Raw genomic sequence first — 12,072 nt, 5'->3', positions numbered from 1 at the left:
CATGCACATCTCCCTTACCTTTATATAGTGGTACAATACACGCACAAACCCAATCTTCTGGTACCATTGACAACACAAAACACATATTAAACAATCTCACCAACCATTCAAGTACAGTCACACCCCCTTCCTTCAACATCTCAGCTCTCACACCATCCATACCAGACGCTTTTCCTACTCTCGTTTCATCTAGTGCTCTCCTCACTTCATCTATTGTAATCTCTCTCTCATTCTCATCTCCCATCACCGGCACCTCAACACCTGCAACAGCAATTATATCTGCCTCCCTATTATCCTCAACATTCAGTAAACTTTCAAAATATTGACATTTTCCCAAATATAATTCAGTACGTCAACTTGAAGTATAAAATTACTTGTATCTTTCAATTACCTTTTATCCATAACATGCTTAGCTCTGCCATTAATGAGCAACCTTTAAAATCTTCTTGAGTTGAGTATAAACTGGTGTATTTATTTTCTGAGTTTGACCTGCAAAGAGTGGATCTAGAAAAGACCTTTCTATCTTTTTGAATAAACAGGAAAATCAACTGTATTATCTCTTATGACAAATGGAAGACCCTACGACCAGTATTGCAAAGGACCATCAGCCTAATTTTCCCCGGTTCTTGAAAAGCGTCACTGTTACCATATCACTTAACAATATGGCCAGAGTTCTGTTTGGGTAAAATTTAACGCAGAACCAGCATCTGCCACTAGAAATTTTGGGTGACATGAACCAAGCTACAGTCCCAACTCGACATGAGAAGGTGCTCGACTTACAAACATTGATACAAAAACAAATCCAACTGAAATCAGAAATATCAGATATAAAAAAAAGTTTGTATACTGTAATAAGAAAAAGAAATACTCTAATAAATCAATATCCTGATATCCTGATATTTATTTCATATGAAACGAGAGTATTGTTCACTTTTGTAGCTGAAAATCGTAGGCACGGGTGTCAGGTTAAAGTTACCCTAGGCCAAAATTAAACAAAATTCGACAAACAGCTTCTTGGAACCTATTAAGTTCGTAAGTTGAAGACCTGTATTATGAGTTAGGAAGCTCCTCTAACAAAAATAAAAGTTGTTTGTAATAAACTCCTTACCTCTGACGATATAGATCACCAAAAAGTTGTCTGGCAGCGGCTAATATTGTTGATGTTTTACCAGTACCAGGAGGCCCGTAAAACAGCAAGTTGGGGAGCTGTAAATAGATCATGGGTGTGTATAAATTTGGATTTATAGTCTTCCAAATTGAAGTGAATTGTGACATTGTAAAGTGCAGTAATCAAATAGTTAAAATGAGATTGCTGTTTAAAGGGTAAATAAATATAAAAAAAGTTTCATGCATAAAATTCCCTTATATCTACTCAAGTATTTAGTAATGTATATGAAATCAGTGGTTCATTTACATTACCTAATAACAATAGGTTGAAATAAAACAAAGTTGAAAAAGATGGACAACTAGGTGGAAGGAGGCCCCCCCCCAAAAAAAAAAGAGAGAGAGAGAGAGAGAGAGAGAGAGAGAGAGAGAGAGAGAGAGAGAGAGAATGAGTAATGTAAGCAAGGGATACAACAATTCATTCGGTTCTAATAAGGGACCAGAACTGCCATACAGTGTTGGAAAACAGTGAAAGAAAACTTGCCTCAGTCTGTAAGTTTTTCAAGGCAAAATCTGGGGCAGCTTTTGTATTTCTCAAAATCCTTGTATAAAAGCAAAACCTACGATAATGTTACAGTATTTAAATAAAAAATTTTAAGTAATTTTTATTTTTCCTAACATACTTACCGAGAATTACTTTCTTTGGAGTCACTTGGTGATCTCTCTTTCTCGACCAAGATTTTTGGCGCCGTTATCCCCCACCCCGTTCTCCATACAGGCCTACCCCCGCCGCCAAAGAATGCGCCCCGAGGGCAGGATTAGGGCAGGTCACTGCTTCTCTGGGCCATTCTCCTCATTAAGTTCGTCGTATAGCCCAACTTGGCAATGGAAGGATGGCACTCGGGGACGGAAGGGAGGGCCATTACCCGAAAGTAATTCTCGGTAAGTATGTTAGGAAAAATAAAAATTACTTAAAATTTTTGATTTGTTCCAACACGAAACTTACCTCGAATTACTTTCTTTGGAGACTTATACTTTAGGAGGCGGGAGTGCTATTCTGACACTTGACTAGGCATGTAGGGCCTAGAGGGCTATGGAATGCGGGGGCCTATCAGAGTACGGGAGTGAGGGTAACTGCGCAACCTTACGCTATTACCTAAGATTTTACCTCTTAAAAAATTCTTCTGACGATTTCCTCCGGATGTAGTCGCGAAGAATGTGTTCATCGTTAGGTACAGCCTCTGGCCTTACCGCTACACAGCCCGGAGGGCGGCCATGACTGTCCCAATGGAGAACCCGTCCAAGGATTTCCTTGAATAACCCTTGAGGTAGTGGGCAGTAAAGGTTGACTGGTGCGACCAAGTGCCTGTCTGTAGGATCTGCCTCCCCGCCATGTTTCTCTCAAAGGGCAAGGGGGTGCTCAGACCCCTGATGTCATGGGTCCGGGGAGTGCCTGGCACTGCCATTTTATCCTCTTCATAGGTTCTAGCGATGCCTTGTCTCAGCCAGCAGGAAATGGTGTTCTCGGAAACTTGCTTCCTATTAACACCTGTGGAAACGAAGAGGTTCCTGATACCTGGTCGGAGTGAGAGAAGTCGAATGACAAACCATGTATCTCTCCCACTCTCTTATCGGACGCCAAGGCCAGCAAGAAGACGGCCTTGAGGGTGAGATCTTTGTTCACGATATCTTTCAAGTGTTCAAAGTGGGAGCGACACATCATCTTCCGGACCTTGCCTAAGTCCCACTGGGGCACCTTTCCCGCCTGAGGGGGGTAAGACTGCTCGAAGCTTTTGACAAGCACCGCTATGTGTCTCGAGGCCCCCAGGACGATGCCCTTCAGGAGGAAGACTTGGTCTAAGGCAGCCCGAACCCCTTTTTATGGCTGGGATTGACATCTCCGCTTTGTCCTTGAGAAACACCAGAAAATCTGCCATGTCTGGGACAGAGGCCTTAAGAGGTCTAATGTGCCTCTCAGCGCACCACTTCGCGACGGAGGTCCATTTTGTCTGGAAGACCGCGGATGGCGACTTCTTAGGAATAGAGACATTCTCTTAGCCGTGGAGGAAGAATATCCTTCTTTCTTCAGGAGCCGCTCTTAGTCTTCAGTCGTGAAGACGTAGGGAGAGAGGCCTGTCGTGGAGCTTGAGAAAGTGAGGCTGGTGCAGAAGGTCTGACCTGACGGACAGAGGCCACGGCGGTTGACTCGATAGGTCTTTTAGATCCGCGAACCACTCTCTCTCTCCAGCCACCAGGGCGCTACCAAAGTCATCTGTAGGTTTCGAGCCGTCTTTACTCTGCTGAGCACTTGTCTTATCAGCGTGAAAAGGGGGAAAGATTGTCCCACTTGTGCTGAAAAGAGCCTTCTAAGGAAGCTTTCGGGTCTGGTACAGGGGAGCAATAGACTGGGAGTTGGGCGTTGAGGTTGATGCAAAGCGGTCAACCACCGGGGAACCCCAGCGTTGAATGATGAGCTTGGCTATTCCTGGGAGAAGGGACCATTCTGTCCCTACTAGGTGGCCCATTCTGCTGAGGCCGGCGGCCAGAACGTTTTACTTCCCGGGAATGAACCTTGCTAACATCACCCCTTGATTTCCTTCCACTCAATCTAGATTCTCTTTGGTGAGATCGCACAACTCCTTCGATTACAAGTACCCTGCTTCTTCATGTATGCCACTACCGTGGCGTTGTCGCTCATCCACGCCACGGTATTCCCCTTTAGCAGACTTGTGAAGTGTAGGCACGCCTTCTGGACTGCTTCCAACTCCAGGACATTGTGTGGAGTTGCCTCTCCCATTCCAACCAGGTCTCTCGTGCCGTTTCGTCGAGGGGAAGGGCTCCCCATCTCTGGTTGGAGGCGTCAGTGAACAGTAGTAACTCGGGAGGGCCGGTCCCGAAGGACGTCCCCTTGAGTGAGTTCGACTGGCAATGTCACCATTCTAGGGAGGGTCTCGTGTCTGGAATGACTGGGATTAGCACCTGCTGCGAACCCGTCTGTCACCAGAGGTTCCTGAGATTCCATTGGACAGATCTGAGCCTTACCCTCCCTTGGGGAACTAGGTTCTCCAGTGAGACCAGGTGACCTACCAGCCTCTGCCCGTCTTCTGCCCCCCTGGGGTGTTCTGACAGGAACGGTTGACTAATGAGCCTGAGATTACTTATCTTATTCTCCGAAGGGGAAAATTCTCCCCGAAAAATGTCTAATGTTATTCCCCAGTAGTTCATTCCGGTGGAAGGGGATAGATTTGACTACTTCGGGTTGATTCAGTTCCCCAGATCCTTGCAAAACTGGAGGAGACTTCTCCCTTGTCCCTCCAAGAGGACCTTTGAGGCGGGAAGAAGCCACCAGGCGTCCAGGTATCTGATAAGGCGTATGCCTCGTTCGTGCGCCCCCACTGCGACAGCCGTGGGGACTCTCGTGAACACTTGGGGCGCTGTTGACAGACCAAAGAAAAAGGGGGTCTTGAATTGCAGGATCTGGGAACCCTATTTCACCCGGAGGAACTTCCGACCCGAGGAGTGGACCGGAATCTGGAAGTATACGTCCTTGGGGTCAATGGCCATCCTACAATCTTTCTCCCTCAAGGACAGCAGGACTGAATTCTGCGTGTCCATTTTGAAGTCCGTCTTCTTGACGAACCTGTTGAGAGCTGACAGATCTATAGCCGGTCTCCACCCCCCGGTCGCTTTTTCCACCCGGAATAGGCGACTGTAGACACCTGGCCCTGGGAGAAGAACTCCTTCCATGGTACCCTTCTCTAGCATGGACGACACCTCCTCTTGAAGGGCGGTCCTCTTTAACGGGTCTTTGGGATCTAGCCATTCTATCCGGTTGGCCGGAAAAAGCGTGGGTGGTTCCGTTAGGAATGGAAGTCCGTAGCCCTTCTTAGTAAGGACACTGTCCAAGGTTCCGCTCCTTGAGCCCTCTATGCTTGCCAATGACGTCTGAGTCATCCTCCAACCCGAGGGTTGGGTGGGGATAGGGGGCTTCCCACTCTTATCTTCTTCTAGAGGGGCGGCCTGATATGTCTCCCCTAGAGGCGGGGTAACCCGACCTGAAGGAGCTAGAGGGCGCTGGAGCTCCCCTGCGGAGGGGCTGAGGCGTTGCGGACCAGGAGGAAGAGGGGGGCTTCTCTCCTCGTAGTGCTGGTAGATGCTTGGGGTGTCGCGGCACTATCCGAGACAGACCTCTTATAGGGCGGTCTCCTAGGAGTCGTAGGTCTGGGGACGTTAGTCTCCTTCTATTTCAAGACCTTCTCCATTATGGTTTCTAGTTCCTTCCGAGGAAACAGAGACTCTCCCCACAAGGGAAAGCTGCGAATGGCTCGTGTCTCCCTGTCTGGTGCCTTCCAAGACACCTTCGCCAGAACAGTGTCTCGCTTCCAGAACACCCAGTTAGCTGTTAGTGTGAGAGACTAATATGTCAATAACCTAAGGGTTGAAGGCCTTGCTGGACAGGGTCCTCGGGGTCACAGGAGGCTTGTACACCTCCCAAAGAGTAAGCCCACCAGTCCAGCCAAGAGGGGACGTTTACAAGTCCCTCGACATTTTCTCCATCATGGAGGCTCCTGCTGACGAGAACCAGACTGGGGCTGAAGAGGCTCTACTGTCTGAAACGCCTTGACTAAGGATGTCCTGCTGATCCTCAAAAAGGCTTGACTTCCAGGAAACTACATCCGTAGTTGCAGGTTCCGGTACTTGTGGTGTCTTCTGCAAAGGCTAACCACTCTCCTATAGACGGAGTCCTCTGTCAGGGAGCGCTCCTCTCCGTCAGCCGAGGATCCGGCTTGGGGCCGGGGAGCTGGGTTACCGGGCACGCCGACTGGACGTCTAGCTCTTTGGGGCCAGGGGCACCGTCCTGCCGAGGTACTGGATTTCATCTGCGGGGACGTCCGCACCAGGGGCCTGGGTTAGCGCAAGCAACGCTGGTTCAGCGGGGACTCTCGTCGGCCCAAGGCTCTGGGTGCCGAGGATGCGGTTCCCGTGGGCCGACCCGACAGCGGGAACCGTTCCTTCTGACCCGAAGGCCGCACCAGCCGGGCTGGTTCGGCCAGGCCGTCCGACCAGAAGCGCGTTTCCCCTGCTGGGCGGGGTTAACCGGAGGCTTCGGGGACTTACGCTTACCTGTAGAGTCCTTCCTACCGCTTGATCTCGAGGGGCCGGGTCACCGGGCACTCCCCGGGCGCTTCGGTTCCGGAATACCAGGAACCCCTTGCGGTGGTACCGGTTTTCCCCGGCGGGGAGCTCCGCACCAGGTTCGGGGTCAGAACCGGCAACGCCGTACCGTCGAGGACTACTGTTCGTGTACTCTCTCCGGGGGACGCGGACGCGGATCCTCGTGGGCTGACCCGACGGAGGGAACCGTTCCTTTTAAGTCCGAGGGCCGAACCAGCTGTGCTGATTCGGCCAGGCTGCCCGTAAAGAAGCCCGGTTACACCTGCGGGCGGGCTGGGGGACGCGGACGCGGATCCCCGTGGACTGACCCAACGGAGGGAACCGTTCCTTCTAAGTCCGAGGGCCGAACCAGCTGTGCTGATTCGGCCAGGCTGCCCGTAAAGAAGCTCGGTTACACCCGTTGGCGGGGTGAACCGGAAGCTTCGCGGTCTTACGCCTGCCTGAAGAGGCCTTCTCGCATTTCTCCCTGCGAGGGTTATATCTGCGTCTGGAGGATGGCCTTCGTGGTGAGAAAAAAAAACCCTGGGTTGTCGGTCCGGGGAACGCTGCCATACAGACCTGGGAGGCTCCTTCTCGGCGAGGCCCTCGGCTGCAGAAGAGACTGAAAAATACGCTAAGAGATTGGAGAAGAATTAGGGACATTTCCCCCACATGGGGTCATCAGAGGAGACGTGGCCTGCTTGCACCAGGACTCCGTCTCCCCACACACACTCGAAAGTAGTACTTACCTCGAACTACTTCTTAAGAGTTATCTTCTTCACAATAAACCAACCTCGTCTCCTACTCTGGGTAGGAGAGGGTGGTAGGGAAGCTCTGTGAGGCGGGACGCCCGGCGCTAGTTTTCTTAGGCGAACCCTTCGTCGCCTACTTCTTCTTGGTGCTATACCGCACCCACTCAAACTCTTGGGGAAGAGCAATGGGCACTTCCCCGCAACTGACTTACCTCGTCCCCTACTCTGGGTAGGGGAAGATGGCTGTATAAGAATCTCTATTCGACGAGGCATCGGGAATTAAGTTGGCGAGGAGAGGCACGTCTTCCTATGAGCCTCTTGGATGTATTCTTCCTTTTGGTGCCGAAGTGCACTCACTGCACTACGTTCCAGGACCAGTAGTCCTGACACGTGGTTGAAGGGGAACATAAGCTGCCCCTACACGGCTAACACCGAGGATAAGGGGAGGAAGAATGATTTATTGTAAAAATTGGTCCTTTCAGCTATTAATTCCTTGAAGAAAATCAAGGAATACTGTTCCATAACGCACACAACGTACGACACAAGCACTTAAGGAAAGGAATTAAACACCGGGTAAGGACACGGTTGAAAAGTGAACGCACAGGAACACTTGGGAAGCACACTGCGAAAAAACACAAGTCCCCACGCTGGGAACACGTGGAACACAAAATGCGCACAAAGGATCGAGAGAGACTGAGAGTGAGGTGTTGAACACCTCACGACCAAGAACTTAATGAGGAGAATGGCCAAGAGAAGCAGTGACCTGCCCTAATCCTGCCCTCGGGGCGCATTCTTTGGCGGCGGGGGTAGGCCTGTATGGAGAACGGGGTGGGGGATAACGGCGCCAAAAATCTTGGTCGAGAAAGAGAGATCACCAAGTGACTCCAAAGAAAGTAATTCGAGGTAAGTTTCGTGTTGGAACAAACCACAATTTTACTGCTTGAAAAATTGTTTAACAAAAATAAAACTATGATGTCAAGCCCGTCTCTTACTTAAATGACTGACAACTTCTCATCAAACTGTATTACATAACTAACCAAGCGACCTAACTACAGTACTGTAAAAAGAAATATGTCAAAATGTTAGACTTACATCAGCTCCCTGTAATGTGCTCTTCAAAACAGCAACCACTTCATCTTGATATGCTACATCATCGACTGTCTTTGGCCTGCTGTAAAGAGCAAATTGCATTACAAATCACACCAGCAGTACCCAACATTAGCAACAATGAAACCTTTTGTTCAACGACTATACAGTATTTACAGTACGCTGTGCCGAGTGTTCTGAAAAGGGGATCGAAAATGTTCAGTTTCTCTCAACATCCTCCAAATCTTCTTTCTTTCTTTGTCTACATCTTTTCCCACTTTTATGTGGGGTCGATGTTTCTGGCCAGCTTTCTCCATCTATCTCTGTCCCACACCTCATCACCGGTTAATCCCCTTGATCGAAGGTCATCCTTGATACAGTCCACCCACCTTCGCTTTGGTCTCCCTCTCCTTCTTGTTCCCTGTACCTCCATTTCCATCACTCTCCTCCCAATATACTATTCATCTCTTCTCATGACATGACCGTACTACCTCAGTCTACTTTCTTGGCTGGGTTCTCCTCCGAATGTTTGTTATAATTGAGAAATGTACAGTAAATTTATAAACAGCATTCAATATCAACAACCTCAAACTCATTTCTCTACTAGACATTAGAAATGTTAACCGATTTATGTGCCGACTGTACGTAACTATTAACATATATGTCAATGTATATCATTACTGTCGTATTATCATCATTATCGAGCAGCCCAGTTCAGAACATATATTTATAAATGAAGAAATCATGAAGGATGAAAAAACTGTAAATATTAAGATGAACATTATATAAACTAAGAAATATATATGGAAAAAAAAGTAACAAGAAGTGGCAAAGAAAAATCTATGCTATTTGTCCAATTAATTGAAAAAAAATAAAAATATTCTATCTTATTTCCCCCCTTCTTGTTATTCTGAAGTTTTTATAGTTTATATATGAAAAAGATTCTATTTCAATGTTACTGTTCTTAAAATATTCTAATTTAATTGTTTATTACTTCTCTTGTACAGTACTTTATTTAATTCCTTATTTCCCTTCTTCACCGGGCTCTTTTCCCTGTTGGAGCCCTTGGGCTTATAGCATTCTGCTTTTCCAACTGGGGTTGTAGCTTATCTGGTAATAACAACAATAATAATAATAAAATCTTCAGAAGGTCCTCAACTCATAGACTTAATTGGTTCCAAGAAGCTACTTGCGAGTCGATTGTTTATAAATAGAATTCTGACAACTTATGGCCTAGGGTAGGCCTAACCTGAATCCCAGGCCTATGACTTCCAGCTAGGAAAGTCCACAAATTGTTGGGTTACATATGAAATAGATATCGGGTTATCACAAATGTTGTTTTGCTTACTGCATTAACCCTTTTACCCCCAATGGACGTACTGGTACGTTTCACAAAACTCATCCCTTTATGCAAAAAACTGTTTTTTAACTTTTTTTTTGCATATTTTTTGATAACTTTATGAGAAACTTCAGGCATTTTCCAAAATAATGAGACCAACCTGACCTTGCTATGACGAATATTAAGAATGTTAGAGCAATTTAAAAAAATATATATATTGCAAAATGTGCTTGAAAAAAAAAAAAAAAGGCTGGGGGTTAAGGGTTGGAAAGTTCCAAATAGCGTTGGAGGTAAAAGGGTTATATATGTTTTATTACAGCATTTCTTTTATTTATCTTTGTTATTTTTAGTTGGATTTAGTGGGGAAATAAAAAAACCTTCTCATTTCCCAATGCTTTATATTATTGTCTTGAGCTTTAATTCACAAATTCTTAACAGAAGAATTTGTGAATCAGAATTTGTTAATTGAAGCTCAATACAATGATATAAAGAATTAGGAAATGAGAAGTTTTTTTAATATTTCCCAACAAGTGGAGAAAATGACTGAGGCAGTTAGTTTATGAGGGTGACGATTTGCATCTCCGAATATTTGCAAGTTGAGGACGAAGTGAGAAACCCACTTACTATTTCTCAACCCAGGGTACCAGCGCCTTTTTCTTCGCTGGCTTCTCCTTGCTCGGACCCGGCTGCCCCGCGTCGGTTCCCAATTTCCCGGTTTTGAGGAAGGCGTGCATCTTTTGGGAGCTCTGCTACCTGAAATCCAGAAGGAACTTTTATAATACAATAACTTGATTACCCTTAAACTATTTCACAGTATCTTGTTTGCTACGTTTGAGAATATTTCAGCTTTTTTGAGCTGTAATGTAAAATAAGTACAGTATGTTGAATCTCTCTGCTTAGCATAGATACTAGAATATGTCCTCTTCCTTCTTAGAAGTACCATAGATACGACTAGAAAAATTATATTTTAATTATAAAATAAATTTTTGAATATACTTACCCGGTGAATATATAGCTGCAACTCTGTTGCTCGACAGACAAAAAACTGTACAAAAAAAACTCGCCAGCGATCCCTATACAGGTTGCGGGTGTGCCCATCAGCGCCAACTGTCGGCCAGATACCAAACTCCATGTAAACAAAGACTCAATTTTCTCCTCATCCCACTGCGTCTCTATTGGGGAGGAAGGGAGGGTCGTTTAATTTATATTCACCGGGTAAGTATATTCAAAAATTTATTTTATAATTAAAATATCATTTTTAAATATTTAACTTAGCCGGTGAATATATAGCTGATTCACACCCAGGGTGGTGGGTAGAGACCAGTTAAATATGTTTACATCTTATGAGCTAAGAGTTTTTATTTCATTTAGAAGTTATCAAAATAACAAAAACAAAATAAATAGGTACCTGGTAAGGAAGTCGACTTAGACGATTACTCTGCCTTATAAGTACGTCTTCCTTACGGAGCCTTGTGATCCTCTTAGGATGCTGACAGATCCCTAGGAGCTGAAGTATCAAGGGCTGCAACCCATACAACAGGACCTCATCAAACCCCCTAATCTGGGCGCTCTCAAGAAATGACTTTGACCACCCGCCAAATCAACCAGGATGCGAAAGGCTTCTTAGCCTTCCGGACAACCCATAAAAAACAACATTTCAAGAGACAGATTAAAAGGATATGGAAATAGGGAATTGTAGTGGTTGAGCCCTCACCCACTACTGCACTCGCTGCTACGAATGGTCCCAGTGTGTAGCAGTTCTCGTAAAGAGACTGGACATCTTTCAAGTAAAAGGACGCGAACACTGACTTGCTTCTCCAATAGGTTGCGTCCATTATACTTTGCAGAGATATATTTTGCTTAAAGGCCACGGAAGTTGCTACGGTTCTAACTTCGTACGTCTTCACCTTAAGCAAAGTTCGGTCTTCCTCACTCAGATGTGAATGAGCTTCTCGTATTAACAATCTGATAAAGTCTGACCAAGCATTCTTTGACATAGGCAAGGATGGTTTCTTAACTGAACACCATAAAGCTTCAGATTGGCCTCGTAAAGGTTTAGTACGCTTTAAATAGAACTTAAGAGCTCTAACAGGGCATAAGACTCTTTCTAGTTCATTGCCTACGATCTCCGATAAGCTGGGAATATCGAAAGATTTAGGCCAAGGCCGAGAAGGCAGCTCATTTTTGGCTAGAAAACCAAGTTGTAGCGAACAAGTGGCTTTTTCCGACGAAAATCCGATGTTCTTGCTGAAGGCATGAATCTCACTGACTCTTTTAGCCGAGGCTAAGCATACCAGGAAAAGTGTCTTAAGAGTGAGATCTTTCAGGGAGGCTGATTGTAACGGCTCCAACCTGTCTGACATGAGGAATCTTAGTACCACGTCTAAATTCCATCCAGGGGTAGCCAAACGACGCTCCTTGGTGGTCTCAAAAGACTTAAGGAGGTCTTGCAGATCTTTATGTTGGAAAGATCTAAGCCTCTATGCCGGAAGACCGATGCCAACATGCTTCTGTAGCCCTTGATAGTGGGAGCTGAAAGGGATCGTCCTTTTCTCAGGTATAAGAGAAAATCAGCTATTTGAGCTACAGAGGTACTGGTCGAGGATACAGAAACTGACTTGCACCAGTCTCGGAAGA

General features: G+C 46.1%; 1 protein-coding gene across 1 annotated transcript in view; it reads right to left on the bottom strand.

The window, feature by feature from the left end:
• LOC137648889 (replication factor C subunit 4) overlaps positions 1 to 12,072 on the bottom strand; it is a 72,763-nt gene that overhangs the window by 49,646 nt on the left and 11,045 nt on the right. The window contains exons 2-4 of the mRNA XM_068382065.1: positions 10,060 to 10,188; positions 8,103 to 8,181; positions 1,109 to 1,206 (exon numbers count right to left, since the gene is read on the bottom strand). Coding sequence (XP_068238166.1) covers positions 1,109 to 1,206; positions 8,103 to 8,181; positions 10,060 to 10,169 — 287 coding nt within the window. The 5' untranslated portion in view covers positions 10,170 to 10,188. The remainder of the gene's footprint in view (positions 1 to 1,108; positions 1,207 to 8,102; positions 8,182 to 10,059; positions 10,189 to 12,072) is intronic.

The sequence above is a fragment of the Palaemon carinicauda genome, chromosome 10 (assembly GCF_036898095.1).
Source record: "Palaemon carinicauda isolate YSFRI2023 chromosome 10, ASM3689809v2, whole genome shotgun sequence".
In the NCBI taxonomy this organism is placed as follows: domain Eukaryota; kingdom Metazoa; phylum Arthropoda; class Malacostraca; order Decapoda; family Palaemonidae; genus Palaemon; species Palaemon carinicauda.
This window is presented reverse-complemented; position numbering and strand designations above follow the sequence as displayed.